Source organism: Watersipora subatra, chromosome 10 (assembly GCF_963576615.1).
Source record: "Watersipora subatra chromosome 10, tzWatSuba1.1, whole genome shotgun sequence".
Lineage (NCBI taxonomy): Eukaryota > Metazoa > Bryozoa > Gymnolaemata > Cheilostomatida > Watersiporidae > Watersipora > Watersipora subatra.
The window spans coordinates 6,901,559-6,920,641 of record NC_088717.1 but is presented as its reverse complement, the minus strand read 5'-3'; the positions used below and the strand labels follow the sequence as shown (position 1 = coordinate 6,920,641).

The 19,083-nt window shown below is 35.2% G+C and overlaps 1 protein-coding gene across 1 annotated transcript in view; it reads left to right on the top strand.

Moving 5' to 3' along the window:
* Positions 1-1,266: 1,266 nt before the first annotated feature.
* The window catches only part of LOC137406710 (voltage-dependent calcium channel type A subunit alpha-1-like), an 82,507-nt gene continuing 64,690 nt past the window's right edge, over positions 1,267-19,083 (top strand). The window contains 9 exon segments of the mRNA XM_068093326.1: positions 1,267-1,399; positions 4,330-4,499; positions 4,740-4,784; positions 7,969-8,108; positions 8,385-8,451; positions 10,965-11,115; positions 16,733-16,932; positions 17,216-17,319; positions 17,891-18,066. Of these exon segments, the coding sequence (XP_067949427.1) occupies positions 1,267-1,399; positions 4,330-4,499; positions 4,740-4,784; positions 7,969-8,108; positions 8,385-8,451; positions 10,965-11,115; positions 16,733-16,932; positions 17,216-17,319; positions 17,891-18,066 (1,186 nt within the window).

Below are 19,083 nucleotides of genomic sequence, written 5' to 3'. Positions count from 1 at the left end.
GGCTGAACAGATATTTCTGACACTGAATCAACTTGAAAAATATTTGGTGGGCAGGTAGTTCAATATGGCCGCCATGTTTTCAAGTGGTGCCCTCCATGACTAACAATTTTTTAGGAAAGATTCTCACGTCTCATTTTGCAGTCTAATATTAATACTTGCAATAAGCTCTACGTAAATATTCTTTCCCATTCATGCTGCCACCTGTTCATTAGTCCTACAAACTTACTAGTTTGAAATATGTTAGTTTCCAGTTTTTGTGATACGTAGTTACTTATTACATAATGCATTGATTGTATAAACATGACCAATATCTGATTTCTTTTAAGATAATCTGTTCTCTGATTAAGATAATCGGTTCCTTGGCTAAAAATAAGTTTCTGTTAATAATGTAACATATTGTAATACTAAAGGACCACTACCTACAACGATTAGCAAAAGATCCCGTGGTCATTAACGAATACTGAGACTGTCTTTATTACATACTACCACATGGCTTCTTTGCTAGCTGTCGTCAATTTTGTGTAATTGTAATGTCATTTGGTTGGTCTTCGGTACCCATGTAATGAGATTTTCCTCGGTTGTGTAAGGTTTCGTATTCGGGTGCTCTAGCTTTGAGGCTATAGATGGCATCTTAATAGTTATGCAATTGGATAATCTGAGAGATTTCCTTAGGAAGTTTTCTCCCTTTGTAGAGTAAAAATAATAGCTTGCGCGCTGGAGCTCAGGGGTCTTGTGTTAACTAGCTAACAAACGCCATCAGAATATTAAGAACTATTACAGGGAATTTTTCTTATGAAAATTTTAACGAACTTGTTTATTCAATAATTCAGAGAAGATTATTATTGTGTTTCATATAGATAATATAATAACATACAACTTTATTGTGTCTCATATAGGCACTGTCTGTGCCAGTCATAGTATTTTCATGTATCATTATAGAATACATGTAGGACAATTATTAAACTGCTAACAATCATATGTAGGTTTATAGTTGTTTCTTACCTTGATTCTCATGACCGTGACTCTCATGACCTTGATTCTCAAGACCTTGATTATCATGACCTTGATTCTCATGACCTTGATTCTCATGACCTTGATTCTCATGACCTTGGTTCTCATGGCCTTGGTTCTCATGACCTTGATTCTCATGACCTTGGTTCCCATGACCTTGATAATGTGTTTCTAAGCATTCTAATAGTCTAATAGATTAATGTATCCTAGCAATTTAGTAGTGCATTTACATTTTTTACCTGTTTTAGCAAAAATATGTATAATATAATGTCAAAGTTGAAAAACCAAGAAGCTGAGGCTACAGCTCAACACGATCTGGACAATGGTTCGTGTTCTCCCTGTTCACCTTGTCAGTCAGCCAAAAGAATTACTGGACTCCGGCTACCAGGTTTGTCTATGAAACTCATTGAACAAGCCTATTAACCCTGTGAAGCTTGATCCTGCATATAGAAGCAGGTCCCCTGATCATAGGCTGATATTCAACGCTGATACTAGACCGTACTAACAACTTTTCATCGACTGAAAGTACTTCGAACAGCACAATTCTTTTTCAATCAAGTATCATTTTGAAGCTCAAAGTTTGTATAACACAACGAACAAACAGAAAAATACATGTACAGTAAATAGCTTTTCACACACTTCACAAAGAAGTGATGTTTTATACAGTAGATAACTGAAGAAACCTAATGATTGCAGTACACAGAGTCAGATAGAGTGTATATATTTGTTATGAATTGAAAAACAAATAGTTGTAGTGTAAAACTCTTGTTGCTGAAAAAAAGAAGTTTTGTTGTTTTGTCTATTTTCTAAACTTAATTACCAAGAACTTCAATTAGTGTGCCATTAGATACTAGTGTTCCGTCTGCAGACATTTTTTATATCTCAGTCGATTAAAAGTACTTTTAGTATTTCGGCGATATCTTAAAAACTACCTGTCAAATCGATTTGAAGCTTTGGAATTATGCTAAAAGAAACTTACGGACAAAGTGATCAGTTTTGTAGTCTTACTTAAGCTGGAAGTGTAAAAAACACAGCGTAACTAGGCAGCCGAGTTTACTCGGACCCAAGATTGAAAGTGTTAACTTGTGCTTTGACTAATAAAATGCCTTGATGGTGCAGCCAATGCTAGCCGTGTGTTACACGGATAACACAAAATTGACAGCCTAAGGAAATTCACACTGATTGTGGTTGTCTTTACTCTAGGGAAAATGCATTCAGATTCTAACAAGGTGAATGTCTTCATAGTTTTATAGCAGTTTTACATATTCATTGAACCAGTATTTTACTGTATAATGTGACATCTTTAAAGCTCTTCATCAGTTTGTTAATAATGTGTATGTTTCTGTTTACTAGAGGAAATGTATTGTGTGTGTATAAGACAGGTCATTATGACTGACAGATAGAGAGGAATGGAGGAAGTTTAGTTGTGTTGAAGTTGAAATATGTTTACTTGTTTGTTGAAGTCAGAAAAGAATCCAGCAATAGTGTTTGGTTTGGTAAACTTATCTGTAGGGCTACAAAGCTACGTTATCGTATAATTTATCGTTATACATGTAAAACTAGGCGCTGTTTTGAGTTTCTTAGATTTGTTAAGTTTGGGCTGGTTTCCTTGTTGGTTTTATTGATGAGGATAAAAAGAAATTATATGCACTTCTATATCAAGTCATCTTGCACTCAAGTTAGAATGGTTTAGGGATGAGATATACACGTATATACACGTTCATAGTATTGGTTTGAGTGCTGTAGTATCGTACAATGTTGTCCAACAAGTAGCTTGGACCATATCATATCTTGTTTTCACCCGACATCTTAAGTGTGGAAAGTCTCTCGTGACCTACTAAGATGTGTCAATTGATTCAGTAAGCTCTGAAATATGGAAATCCTGATATAATTGAAGGTAGACGTGTGCTAATGCTGCGATAATGCATATTCCCAATAGACTTGTAATGGTTTTTAGCTAGTGTTCCAATGTGTATGTATGAAGCGTGTCAAAGGCTGCCTGGACAAACAGTAATCTATTTATCGTTGTAAAGCTACCTTCAGGTCGTGTAGAAGCGGCTGGAAGCTTATCAAAACTTGAGACATAACTGACCCTGTTACGTCTTAAGAATCGCTAAACTCATCTAGACCGACATTTTAACGTGTCTTGACGCTAAGAATGACATTTTAAGATGCCGTTGTCAAGCAGCTGGTAGACTAGGCAGTTCAGAATAAGATTCTTTGATGCTCACATCTCATGCAATAACATTTTTGATCATGAAATGTCTGACAGTGTGAAAACGCAAATCAATATTGCCGTACAAGATGTGAATGCAATTTACCTTCATGCCAGCTGAGCACTACTGGCTTTATGTAAACAATAGTAATGAACGATACTGGCTGTTGGTCATAGCGCTTTGTTTTTATTTAAGCAGCTATGACATAATTAGTTGTTCTTTGGAGTCTGAAATGAACTCAGGAATCATTTGATAAATCTCTCTGTAGGGACACAAAGCTGCTCCCGTAAATGTAATAGTGATAAAAATTGTAGCGTTATCGTTATACAAATAGCGGTGTTTTCAGTTTCATAGGTTTGTCAAGTTTGGCCTGGTTTGCTTGTTGGTGTTTTGTTGAAAATTGAAGAAAGTGAGATGCACTTCTATATCAGTTCACCTTGCACTCAAGTCAGAATGGTATAGGCTGCAGACGACTGCACTCCCAGAATGCAATAACTTTTTACTAAGGGCTAGGAACTCATTGTCGATCTATATATGACTTTCAACTCAGTTATTTTTATAGCTTAAAAGTAAGTGGAGGTTGTTGTTGGAATGATATTATCTGATAGTGATCGTCTAGTGTGTTGTATGCTCAATAAAACAAATATAACTGAGTTACAATAAATCACTCAACTGTTTCTACAAATTTTGTGAGCAAGATATAATATAAACATTAGAGGAAATATGGAATTTCATAAATTAATTATTTTTACTTCAATAAATTCTATAATATTAAACAGGTTGTGTAGTCTTAAAGACATCAATTAGTTGGGAACTGAATATTACTCATAGGTAGACCATAGTTAGACCTGCTAGTAATGAAGCTGACAGTCTCAGATGTAGTCCGACTGTTGGACATGATAGTTAAATTAGTTGATATGTCTGCTTATAATTGCCAATAGTTATAATTTAACTACTAACAAAACATCTCTTTTTGTCTCTCTTAACCTATTTCATCTTTTTTCTTCAAGCGTGTTTTTGAAAATTCAATATGCTGATTCATGAGATGACAACTCCATCGGCAGATCTCTCCCACATTGTGATTCACTGCTGACTGTTTTAGGCCTCGATCTCTCTACCAATAGAACCCTCTTCATCTTCAGTGAAGACAACTTTTTGAGGAAATATGCCAAGATTATTATAGAATGGGGATATCCTTTGTTACTGCATCAGTTTGTTACTGTTTAGATAGTAATATACACTTGTACATTTAACATGAGGCTTATAGCTGTGGCTACATTCTTAAACCTGCTGCACTTTATTTTTTGAAGTGTATAGAAATTCTTTTATTGCTATCTCATGCTTTTTTAAGGCTCTGTAGGCTGCACACTAGCAAGAAAATGGTATACTGACATGACAAACTGGCCTTACAATGTAATTTAACATATGTTTTCCTTAACGGGTTTCTTTACACCATTTGACTGGATTGTGATTGGTACAATCATAGCCAACTGCTTCGTTTTGGCTCTGGAGGAGAAACTACCATTTAACGACAAAACACCCTTATCTATCCAATTGGTAAGTTTCTTCTCCGAGTGATTGAATAGCATACATCCTTTGAATCATTCACAGTCCTTGAACAGAATTTGGCCACGTAAATGGATGGTTTTGTAAAGGTGTGAAATTGTGATATTTGTTAGGAGGTCCATAATAATTTACCATATCGTCCGCCACATTTACTGCGTTGAAACTACATTTTGGAACAAGCGGGTTGACTTTTGATGAGTGAAATTTTCTTAATGACATCGGAGGTTAAAATAGAATTGCGACATTGTTCTGATCCAGTTGCCATGCTGATTCTTGGCTATATCTTTACTCATCCGGTAATATGTTGACCTTTTGCCAAGTTGATAGTCAAATTGATGTCATAGACAATAAATCATTAACAATAGTAGCTCTGCGGATTCACATTTAAACAGCATAAATTTTTTACATAGTAAAAAAAAAATCAAAAATAATGGACGCGTTCAAGGTGATATTTAAAGACATGATATCAGGTCTCTATACAGATGTGAAGTACTAAGTACTAGACCTGAGTAGCCATGTTGTAGGGTCTCTATACAGATGTGAAGTACTGAGTAGTAGAACTGAGTAGTCATGATATCAGGTCTCTATACAGATGTGAAGTACTAAGTAGTAGACCTGAGTAGTCATGATATCAGGTCTCTATACAGATGTGAAGCACTAAGTACTAGACCTGAGTAGACATGATATCAGGTCTCTATACAGATGTGAAGTACTAAGTAATAGACCTGAGTAGTCATGATATCAGGTCTCTATACAGATGTGAAGTACTAAGTCCTAGACCTGAGTAGACATGATATCAGGTCTCTATACAGATGTGAAGTACTAAGTACTAGACCTGAGTAGACATGATATCAGGTCTCTATACAGATGTGAAGTACTAAGTAGTATACCTAAGTAGTCATGATATCAGGTCTCTATACAGATGTGAAGTATTAAGTAGTAGACCTGAGTAGTCATGATATCAGGTCTTTATACAGATGTGAAGTACTAAGTAATAGACCTGAGTAGTCATGATATCAGGTCTCTATACAGATGTGAAGTACTAAGTCCTAGACCTGAGTAGACATGATATCAGGTCTCTATACAGATGTGAAGTACTAAGTAGTATACCTAAGTAGTCATGATATCAGGTCTCTATACAGATGTGAAGTACTAAGTAGTAGACCTGAGTAGTCATGATATCAGGTCTCTATACAGATGTGAAGTACTAAGTAGTAGACCTGAGTAGTCATGATATCAGGTCTCTATACAGATGTGAAGTACTAAGTAGTAGACCTGAGTAGACATGATATCAGGTCTCTATACAGATGTGAAATACTAAGTAGTATAACTAAGTAGTCATGATATCAGGTCTCTATACAGATGTGAAGTACTAAGTACTAGACTTGAGTAGACATGATATCAGCTCCCTATACAGATGTGAAGTACTAAGTAGTAGACCTGAGTAGACATGATACCAGGTCTCTATACAGATGTGAAGTACTAAGTAGTAGACCTGAGTAGAAATGATATCAGGTCTCTATACAGATGTGAAGTACTAAGTAGTAGACCTGAGTAGTCATGATATCAGGTCTCTATACAGATGTGAAGTACTAAGTAGTAGACCTGAGTAGACATGATACCAGGTCTCTATACAGATGTGAAGTACTAAGTAGTAGACCTGAGTAGAAATGATATCAGGTCTCTATACAGATGTGAAGTACTAAGTAGTAGACCTGAGTAGTCATGATATCAGGTCTCTATACAGATGTGAAGTACTAAGTAGTAGACCTGAGTAGACATGATACCAGGTCTCTATACAGATGTGAAGTACTAAGTAGTAGACCTGAGTAGTCATGATATCAGGTCTCTATAAAGATGTGAAGTATTAAGCGGTATGACCTGGGTCACCTCAGTTGTGAAGGGCTTAGGGGAATCTATGGAGTCATATTAATATGACTTTATCAACTGAAGCACTTCATTGAGCATCTACTAGTAATTGTTGGGCATTGACCTTCCTCTGACATACTTTGTAACAACAACAACTGCTAAACCCTGTCATTGCGGAAATATTGTGTTTTGATCTTGGATCTCCCATTATATCATTCCGTTTGAACTTAGAAGTTTGAACTTCTCTTATGCCCTCAAAGATATTTTATATTCTTTCCTCTTATATGTATGTATGGTAGCAAAACCAGGCCTAGTAATAGTGCCTCGACACTGATGTATATTTATGATTTACACCAATTTCTTACTGCAACATAGTAATCCTGTATGTTAACAAATAATGTGTTTATTTGAAGTGGTTCCTTAATTAGGATTACTGCTGTAGTAACGCTGTACATTACTTGCTTCGTAGATATAATCATAGAAAGCACAGGTCTCAAACATTGTGAAATTCGTTTCTCGAGGCTTTAAGGTTTTCCGAAACCAAGCTACTTCTAAGTTTCTTTATTAAGAAGAGTCATTCTATTTTGATTAACTGAATACCCTAGGACACTTTTATTTCGCTAGTATTCAGTTTCGTGAGTAGCATACAGAGTAAAATTTCACTGCAACTTAATTTCGCGGCTCTGATGAGTGCGAAAATATAGTGATGCTAAAATAAATGCAGTGGAACAAACATAATTAGATTCCTCAGGTTCAGTTCACCGATAAGAAAAAATTTTCAAGTTGGGACTAGTTTGTAATTGTAAACCGCAGGTAGAATTGTGTGCCCGAGATCAATAAAGCAATTTGATCGCGTGCTGCCATTTGTTTCTTGGACTATCAATGAACAAAGCTATTTAATTCCACGTTTTCGCTCGTTCGTTTTGATAGTTTAGTTTCGCACATGAAATTTTCGCGAGAGGATGACTCCGCGAAAACGCGAAAGTTAAATGAGGCGAATACATAAGTGTCCTAGGGTAATGTTAGAACTTGACGCTTGTTTCTGAATTCATCAGAGTGAAGTTTACCTAGGCCTTATCGTCATACTATGCACTGAATGTTTTATGTTAACTTATAACGGCAAGCCAACAAATTGATTAACCTGATAGATTTGTATAGACTCAAACACCGAGCCTGGTGATATTGATTGACACGCACTGCAGGTGTCACCATTATACACGCGATTTTAAGACTTCGCTAATGTGAAATGGTTGGACAAGCTACTTTATGGATTCAATCCTAACTTTCTGTTGTACTCTATTTACAGGAGCAGACGGAACAATATTTCCTTGCAATTTTCTGCACAGAAGCTACATTAAAAATTTTAGCCTTAGGGCTAATATTCCAGAAGGGTGCCTACTTACGAAGTCCATGGAATATTATGGACTTTGTAGTGGTCGTTACCGGGTTAGCAGTTTATTCTGTCCTATTAAACTGGTTTTTATTGAAATGTTTCTGAATCAATGCTGGTCTTAGTTCACATAGATTGAATTGAAGCATATTTATTAGACAAGCTTTGAATTGTCATGTTTTAATGATGCCATCAGAGCGATGCATAACCCAATTAGAAACCAAAAATAGTCTTCAGTGTTTTTGGTTCGTTGTACATGTTTCTAATGTTTCGAGTGATGTACCATGATACGCCTCTTTGTAATGCTAGCCTTCGTGTCTTACTTCTTTTAGATTTGTCACCATGTTTCTCGCCGATGACACAAGTAGTAGTGGGTTTGATTTACGAACACTTCGAGCTGTTCGTGTACTTCGGCCTTTGAAACTTGTCTCTGGCATTCCCAGTTTGCAGGTACAAATATAGTTTGTCATAGTAGTCAGTACCCACTGGGTGAAAGCTTTTTTTAGTTTCTAACACACTTTAATTAACGCACAAGTCGCTTTAATTATTATGAGTTTTGTTTTTAGGGACTGATGGCTGCCTCATATTAGGGGATATGAAACAACCACTTGCACAATACAGTGCATTCCCTGTTTTACGGTATTTTCACCTCACGACGTGGAACAGGATGTTTTTCCGTTCCCTCTATACAGCTTTTTTTTCGCCATTTGACATCAATGAACATGTCTCAAAATTCAAACTTGGCCATCAGTTTGCTAAATACATCAGAATAATGAAAATGCTGGTACGCTATTTGCCGAAATCCCTCCCACAACGCCTGAAAGAAATATGATGCTCCCTTGATCTCAGTGCAGCATTATTTGTTATAAGTTATAGTGACAACGAGATCGGAAACAGGTAATAAAGATTAGAACAATGACAAAATTAAAGTTCGGTTTAGTAACATACATTCTAAAACTTAGTTTATAAGTGTTTCAAGTTTAAGTTATACGTCTGTCTCAAAGGGAAGAGTTTCATACGGTACGTACTGTACTTAGTAATGTTACATTTTATTGCAGATCATAACCAATAAATACGCTAAATTTACTGTAGGTAACTATAATTACTAAGGTTAATATAGTATTTTGTTACCAAGTTTTAGTATGTACAGAACTAGATGCTTGGCCGGTGTTGCACGGGGAATAAAAAAGTCTTTGCGCAGAAAAATTACTTTATTTAACATATACAGCATTTACCATTCTAACTTTTAAACTTCATACCATAGAAAAAGTGTTTTTGTGCAGTTTAAATAAATTAAGAGAACAAATTAACAATTACCGTATTACACGGAAGTGTGTTTGTGAAAAGGTTATTTTTGCAGCAGAAACTTGCTATATTCAATATTTTGATGAACGGGGAATAAAAAAGTCTTTGCACAGAAAACCTATTTTATTTTTAATGTGTACATCTTTTACCATTCAAACGTTTAAATTTCACATAATTAGAAAAGTGTTTTTGTACAGTTTAAATAAATTAGGAGAACAAATAAATAATGAGTACATCGAAGTGTTTGTATAAATAGGTTACTTTTGCAGCAGAAGCTCATTGTAATTAAAGTTTTAATCAATGGTATTGGTACCTCTTGATACTGGTACAAACGTAAAAATGATAATATCGGAATTTCTTTGTCTGTTACTTTGTATGACCAAACGGAGAGAATGTAGAGACAACTCCTACTCCAGATAATACAATTGTCCACACAAGCGGTATTTAGCTTTTACAGACTTAGCAAAATTGGAAATATGAGTGTAATGGCACAATTGAAATTAAAACGATACATTTGAAAATTACAAAAGAAAAAATTGGTAAAGGGTAATGGTGAAAAAACACGCTTTTAAAAAATAACAATAATAAAATGTAATATTAAACAGTAAAAATTGTGTATTTACTGTATGTAATCGCGATATACCTATACATAAAGGTGTTAGTAATGATGAGAACAGCTTAGCCTAGTGGTTAGGCGTGCTTGTTTGTAGACTTGCGGTTTGAATATCGCCAGATGAAATCCTCTGCAAAGCTAATTTTTTATTGCCAGATTTTAATCGCTATAACTGGACGCAGGAATAAAAAGACAAACAAACTCTGAGATTTATATATATATAGATGTACTACCTGTGCTACCCGGCGTTGCCTGGGTAATAAAAAAGTCTGGACAGATAATTGATTTGTATTTAACATATAACAACATTTACTATTCTAACTTTCAAACTACATATCATGAGAGGAGTGTTTTGTGTAGAAATAAATTGAGAGAAAAATAAAAACAACTGTAAAGGTTTTAAAACTTTGTCAAACAACTGTAACTTTCAAGCTGTTAGCCTGGCACATTGCCAATGGAAAATTGCAGTAAGCTGCCAGGCTTCTAATGACGGTACTGCATGACATTGCGTCAGCATTGTTGTCCAGCTGCAGTTATTTTAATAATAGCTATAGCCGGAATGCAGACAGACATATGACATACACACGGACATACTTTGAGAAATATATACATAGATGTATATATAAAATTTTGATGATTTTTACCAGGAGGTTTTTGCATTAGATAAGCACTACAGGTATCTATATCCCTCTATAGGGCAAATTTTCTTTACAACACCAACGCCGAAACAAATGAACGCCGAATGGCGGGGTCCACTGTGTTACCATTTTTTCATTTACCATTAGAGTTATTTAATCATTTTGTTATCGTCGATAGATACAAATGTATTTTTGACAAACAGATATGCGCTTTCCTTCTCATAATTCCACAACTTGCTTTCAAATGTTTATTGAAATATAGTTTAAATGGCTTAGAACCTTTTCTTTGTCTCTGTTATCTGGTTTATCATATACTTTTGGCAGACATTTGATGTGGTTTTTTATTGGTGTTGTAGGTCGTATTGAGCTCTATTCTCAAGGCCATGGCACCTCTCGCAAACATTGCACTTCTCGTCCTCTTCGCTATTGTCATATTTGCCATCATCGGACTCGAGATTTACAATGGCCCACAGTTTCACCAAGCCTGCACATTCATTGGCACTGACGGTGAGCTTCACGATAATATCCTTTGACATTACAAACAATGCTAATGTTTATATTATACTAGTTGAATGCCCAGTGTTGCATGAGTAATAAAAAAGTTTTTGCGCAAAGTATTTACTTTCAATCAACATATATCAACACATATCAACCACATCTACTATTCTAACTTTTAGATGACGGTGTTTGTTTATTTCTGTGTAATTCATACTGTACGCGCTGCAGTGCTTACTGCAGCTTCAGACTGATTGCAATAATCTTGCTGCCCATGCGAGTTTAAGCATTTTTCTTCTGGCCAAGGATTTTAGCATAATTCGAGCATAATACTAGATGAAATGTTTTGAGTGAAACCACGAAAGTTTGGCATATGGAATAGTATCTGCACAATTCATTCCTTTGTATAGCCAGTTAGGCTATACTAGTGTAGTGTATACGATAAATGCCTGTCTGCAGAACTGGAGGTTCTATGCTCAAATCCAGCGCACAGTGGATTTTTCATTTCTAAAACTTTGTTGCTAGAACTGGATACACAAACAAACACTGAGGTTTATATATATATATATATATATATATATATATATAGATTATGAATTGGATTTATTGAAAGTAAAATAGTGCTACACCGAACTAAAAGTTGTAACTGCTCATGTTTATATTAAACTAGCAGTAAATCTGGTGATGCCTGGACTTCATTCATTATTAATGAGATAGCCTGCAGGTGGGTGTTTGAGAGGCAGGTTCTCAGTAACCAGATGGAATTTTAAAACCAAATATTTTTAGCTACTTGACAGAAGGGATGGAGCATATGTTTCTGAAGTTTGGACAAACTCTACAGTAAAACTGCAAAAACACGCAGCATTTACAAAGACTATGTCATTGTATGTATGTCTGTCTGTTAGTCCACCCAAACGCTACGTGTTTTCACAGTTTTTTGTCAATTTTGTTCAAACTTGAGACACTTTGTCATTGTGTGTGTAAGGGTATTGTTGAATCAGCTTTATTAATAAAGACTATTAATATATTATTGTTGGTTATTCAAGGTAAACTAAGGTTACATTGGTCTACAATATGTGATAGTATTTTATATAAAACGCTTGTTTCAAGCATTTGTTAAAGGCTGTAAGCTAGTGAACACGGGAGTATGCATGTATCAGTAGCGCACAAATTGAAACTGTATATGCTTCAGCCTAGTAAACGCTGTAATCATTTACAGCTCTCCTCGGCATCAAGTGCTTTACATATATTTCAGTAAGAATTTTAATGTCTGTCTGCATGTCCAGTTATAGTGATAAAGTTATAGGAACGTAAAAACCTCTTCGCAATGGATTTCAACTCCAAGCCAGCAGTTTTGCAGACAGATGTGCTAACTAACCACTACACCGTGTGGCCACCATGCCATACTATGGAATAGTTAAGGAGATACTCATTATATCTGCTAATCTTTGGTTAACAATACACACTCTTCACTCTCAACTAGCACACTTGAACAATGAGAAAAAAAATGCGCGCCGAAACTTCCTCAAAATGCAATAAATAAATGTATAAAGCATAAACTTAATTAGAGTTATAACACACACAGAAATAAACAAACATCTTTATTTAAAAGTTGGAATGGTAAATGTGGTATATATTGATTAAAAATGGTAAATGATATATACGTTGATTAAAGATCAATTTTCTGTACAAAGACCTTTTTAGTTACTTGTGTAATGCCGGTCATTCAGCTAGGATGACAATAAAGGTTATAATGATGAAAATGAGCCCTACACGTTGAGTCGTATGATTATCGTAAACTCGGATAAATTAAAAATTTTACATCAAATTTCAAGCTTGAAAATCCATCCTCGACTTATATGGTGATCACGTTTTTTTATGACACGAGTTCTAGTAAAATTCAATTTCAAAAACCCATCGCAAATCAAAATTACATCAAGAGACATACCGGGGTTTATTTATAAAATGGTAAAACACTAGTAATCCTACTCAACATGAGCTGCATCAAACACAAAGTCCCATTCTTCACAATGCAAATTGTCATCGCTAGGATTCTCTTTTGGAATAACATGTTTTTTCTTATTTAATACTTTTTCGTAGTATCTGCCGACAAGCCCAGACGTCGGTAATCCATTTGACACCTCCACTTTCATCCATCCATCTTGTTTTTTGTACATGAATCACGATTCTTGACAAAAAACTGTCTTGCGGCATGGCTTTACTGTTAAAACATACGTATTATCAAAGGTGGCAGTTTTGTTCCATTGGCGAGGCGGGCCAATACAATGGTGAAGTATTGTTTTTCATGGCTCGTAGTCCTCACTAAAACTACCATCTTTTGTTCTTTTATTAATTGTTGTACGTATTGTCGGTGGCACAAAAACATGGGTGTTTTTCTGATGGCGTTTGAGAATACCATTTCCTCAGCTACGCGTCGTTCGCCTTCGATGCCAACTGAACTATTAGCGATCAAACTATTTGAGCCGGAGAAGAGGATTGACTTATACAGCAGGTACAGTCAAAACTAGGGTTCTTAAACCAAACTTTGAACCTCGATTTATACACCGAGTCGACATGTATGCCAAAATTTGTCTTTTTTCCTAAGGTCCTTTGTCTAACAGATAGTTATGTTGCCTTGAACAAAGTTTTCATTCTCTGAGAATACCAAAGATTTGCACAACGAGTTTGTGTAGATATTTAAAGCAAAGGATATGTTACATATGGTATAAACAAAAAAACTGAGAATTTATTTTATTTTTCATGGAGGGTGACAGAACTGTTTCTCAGTGTTACAGGCTAGTCATTAGTGCTGAATCTAAGACTCACTATTACACTGACAAACTGTGGTGGGACAGAAACTAAACAATAAATTATAATGTCAGCTATAAAATATACTATTGTTCATCAATATAGCGTCATTCTGCTTGATACACCGATCAGTCTTGGAGGAAGCAATAGCTTTCTAGATATAAAGGCCTCTAGAGTCTAGACTCTAGAGGTTGTGATAATCAGGGTACTTACTAGATAGATGCTTCAGTTCTAGAGGCTGTGATAGCCAGGGTACTTACTAGTTAGATGGGTCAGTTCTAGAGGCTGTGATAGCCAGGGTACTATTTAGATAGATGGGTCAGTTCTAGAGGCTGTGATAGCCAGGGTACTTTCTAGATAGATGGGACGGTTCTAGAGGCTGTGATAGCCAGGGTACTTTCTAGATAGATGGGACGGTTCTAGAGGCTGTGATAGCTAGGGTACTTACTGGATAGATGGGTCAGCTCTGAGGCTGTGATAACCAAGGTACTTACTAGATAGATGGGACAGTTCTGAGGCTGTGATAACCAAGGTACTTGCTAGATAGATGGGTCAGTTTTGAGGCTGTGATAGCCAGGGTACTTTCTAGAAAGATGGGACAGTTCTAGAGGCTATGATAGCCAGGGTACTTTCTAGATAGATGGGTCAGTCCTAGAGGCTGTGATAGCCAAGGTACTTTTTAGAATTGCATTGATGGATGATTTTTCTCATGTTAGATTAAAGCTTGTATGTGATGTAAGTCATGCACGTATGTGTAGACTATATGATTAATATGAAGCCTTGTGAGGTCAAGATGTGAAGCCAATCAGTCTGTCATTGATCGTTATACACAAACCTGAGCCTGTATGACACAGTGTGAGATATCTTAAAGTTGCTGTTCTAGTATTATTATGGTTGCCAAAGTCATTCTTGTTTAATTTTTTACAAAAAGGGCAAAACAATAGGGTGCAACGGGTCTTGGGTTTAACGGGTCGACCAGATCATCCCTTTTTAATCATACTTACCAGTGATACCAATGTCAAGCAGCCTTAATTAGCCATTTAAAGGTCAGTAGAAAGTTTCTACTAAAAACACACAAAAATTTTCTTATGCCATATGTAATTAGCCAAATTAACCAATCAGCCCCATAGACCCAAATTAGTTCTTTCTTTTAAAAAAGCGGTTACTTGATCGCATTGATAGCAAGTAGGTCCATAGTCTTCATATGCATGGCAGCCTGCCAAAAGTGAAGAAGTCATTCTACGGTCACGGTGAGTCCTTCTCTACAGTGTGATTCAGACACTAAAGTTCACTTGAAGTTTTTGAGTCGAGTATACCTGTTGACTACGGAGCTAAGAATGCCGCAGTAAGTTATTGATTAATTTATTTCTGGGAATAAGTAACTTTCATCAGTATTAATAAATGGCTTAGAATTGGATCTTTCAACTGGCGTCATAAGAGGGTGAAAATTATATTGTTAAAAACTGTGTGAGCTCACTAGCATGTGTGCAGGAGGCTGCAACAAATATGAAAGAATAAATGCTAAGCTCTCGCTTAAAGCTTTTCCAGAATATACACTTGCTGCAACAGACTATTATAATTCAGCTAGTTAGTTTTTGAAAATGCAGATACCGAATTTCGACAAAATAAAGTTAAAAAGTTATAAGTAGATTAGTTACCAATGCATATTTGTTATTTTCACCAAAAAGTTATAGTTATATCCTAGAAAAAATTTATAAGTTACTGTTTTTGAAAATATTGCTTGTTAAATCATATTTTTTGTTGTTGTATAGTCTGTGATTTTAATAGCCTTATCCTAGTTTTAACGCAAGGACCTTGATCAGTCACTTGCATTCTTATAAAATATGGTAGAAATATTTTCTGTACTTATTTCCTGTACATATAACAATTCAATGGTCATTTTCAGGTTTGTTTTTTCTTAGCCTACAGTCTACTAGGGCCTACAATATTAATAACTTTGTGAAACATGCTAAAAAGACTTTGAACAAGGCAGGTTGGCTCCAGGAATGAAATTTAGGTTTAATAGATCTTGATTTCACTTCTTTTCCATTTTATAACCAATATTTTTTCACAATAATTTGGGTCTAATTCAATCTATATTTGTCTTCTATTTACCATGGTAGTAGTCAGACAACTCCAACTGGTTCATCTTAAGACAGCCTACCTGTAGCACAAGAAGAAGCATGCATTATTTACACCATGAATACAGTTTTGTGCCAGCTTTCACCAGTGTGCAGATTGCGAGTCACATTTTGAATAATAATTATGATAAACAACAAAAATTTTGAATAAATAATCTTTATTAATATTTAATAATATTAATTTAATTAATTATTAATTAAAATAAATTAATTATTAAATATTAATAAAGATTTGTCATTTGTCATTGTGTGTGTCTGTCTGTTAGTCTGCATAAACTCTATGCATTTTCACATTTTGTGGCCAATTTTATCCAAACTTCACAACGTAAACTCCAAACTGCATATGCACCATACCTTTCACTAGTCGCTAAAAGTATTTGGTTTCAAAGCTCTGTTTGGTTCCTGAGAACCTGTCTCTTATACACCCATCTGCTTACCAATGCAAGAGTACGCCTTTGCTTGCATTAAGGACAACTGCCCTCGACAAATGCATTCATGGATTGTTGTCGTGAAAGAAGTTTAGCAATTTGCTTTACAAATTTACATGCTGGCTGTCTGATTGAAAATTAAACAAATCCTGGACAATCCCGGGCATTCAACTAGTAAGATACTAAATTTAGAATTAATAGTGAAACAGGTTATATGCAATAACGGACAAGGCCCTTCACTCTATTCTGTAGAGTATGATTTCTCAGAAGGCACTTCTCCCTGTTCAACGAAGCCAGGTAAAGGATGGACATGCACTGCAAATGTATCTGAATGTAAGACCGGCTGGCTTGGGCCCAATAACGGCATCACTACATTTGACAATGTACTCTTTGCTATGGTCACTGTGTTTCAGTGTATCACTATGGAAGGTTGGACAGACATCATGTACTGGGTAAGCGTGCAAAAACTTAGTTCCATTGTTCAAATTTTATTCTACCATTTTAAAAGCCAAAACGTGTTATATAACACATTTGAGTTCTGATTTAGGCATGGAAATATTATAACACCATGATATTTTCTGCAAAAAATAGTTTCAGGTTTTTTGCATGAAGTGTTACATGATTTTATCGGTGTCATCTGAAAGGTCGACAACATAAGCAAAATAATAGCTTAGACAGCTTTCAGTTTTTGTGTCATACAAACTGTTTGTTCTGAGTATCCGTTTCTACTTACAGACAGACGACGCCCTGGGAGCCACATTCAATGTCATCTACTTTATTCCACTCATCGTCCTTGGTTCCTTCTTCATGCTCAACCTTGTCCTCGGTGTCTTATCTGGGTATGAACTTCTTTTTGTCTCTCAGTCTATCATACTTTCTATGCAACGCAACTCGAACAGCTACAGTTTGTTTCAAAATTTTAGTTATTTATGAAAAATTATTTTCATGTAGAGAGAATAAATATCAGATTGGCTAGACCTGCCGTTTTACTTATTTTATTTAAACAAAATTGTTCACACATTTTTTAATATTTTGATAACTTGAAGTGCGCCAAAATTTTATATGGTATGCTGGTCGAGAGTCGTATAAATATGTGCTTTTCACTTTAGTTTGAATTAAAATTATTAATTAAAACAATAAATTTATTTATAATTTAAAATTAAAATAAAACTACTTCAAAAATAAATATAGATATTAAAATGTAATGCACGTGGTTTCATACATCTGTATCATTAAGCTGTAGATGAATACAGATGACTTCCATATCTTGCAAGGCGTTTTTTAGCTTATATTATTGAGTTTCTATCTAGCACAACTAAAATGTAAAATATAATTAAAACTCTCTTCATAAATCAGATAATTAAAATGGGTTTTGTTCTATAGTTTAATTCATGTTGTAATTTCACACAGAGAGTTTGCCAAGGAAAGAGAAAGGATAGAAAAGCGTCGGGCATTCCTGAAACTAAAACAGAAACAAGACGTAGAGAGGCAATTGCATGGATATCTAGAGTGGATCTGCAAGGCTGAAGAGATCATTTTAAACGAGGAGCAAACAACTACCGAGATGAAGAAAAGGATTATCAATAGTAAATTATATTTATTTATATAGCTATTTATATATTTATTTATATATTTATATATTTATTTATATATTATACTAGTTGAGTGCCTTTAAATAGTGGCAGGTGTAGTTGCCATTAGCTAATTTGAGTAAGCTATCATATTGCTAAACTTGCTAATAAGAGCCGTGAGAACAAGCTTTAGTGACCTTGCACAATAACACAGCGTCGTTATGCCTATTTTAACCGATGTAACGATTAACCACGCAATGAAGCTATTGTATCCTATGCAACTTAATGGGTTAGATTGTCACTGCGTGAACTGGTGGTTCAAAGTTCTAATTCAGTGTGAAGCGCATTTTTTGTTGCTAGATATTTTAATCATTATAGTTGGACATACACATGACACACAGGCTGAGATTTATATAGATAGAGTTTACTTTGATCTTCCTAGTTTAAATCATTCTGTTGTCTTATGTAAGATTATAGTAATATCTGCAGTGCGGCTTAATACTTTCTTACCCAAAAGTTTTCCTCACTCGAGATTTCAACATAGTGTTTGCGGTTTTAGGTAACACTTAAAGGTGAACTTGTAAACAAAATTTTCGAAAATTTCTCCATAAAAGATCGGTATTTTTCTATGATTTGCGATTGTTTCTGATGTTTGAGGTAATCCGATAACCAGGATGGTTTTAGACTAAAATTGATAAAACTTCATCGCGGTTAAAACACTCAGATTAAGCAAAAGTGCGATCATGACTTTTATAGTTGCAAAGAGACTGGAACTTGAACCCAATAGCCGATATAAACTATCGCAACGATAGAAACAAGTGACGTCATTTCGCAAGTTTTTTTTAGCGTTGTAGTAGCCATGAAGTTTTGTTGCTTTTATTCTTGAAATATCCCGGCAGTCTGATCACCTCAAGCATCAAAAACCAAAATATCGATACACTCTGATAAAATCTACTAAAATTTTGTGTAAGTTCATCATTAAAAAGTGAAGACTTTCATGTTGCTCCACTCATTCATTGTTTGTGTTCACTA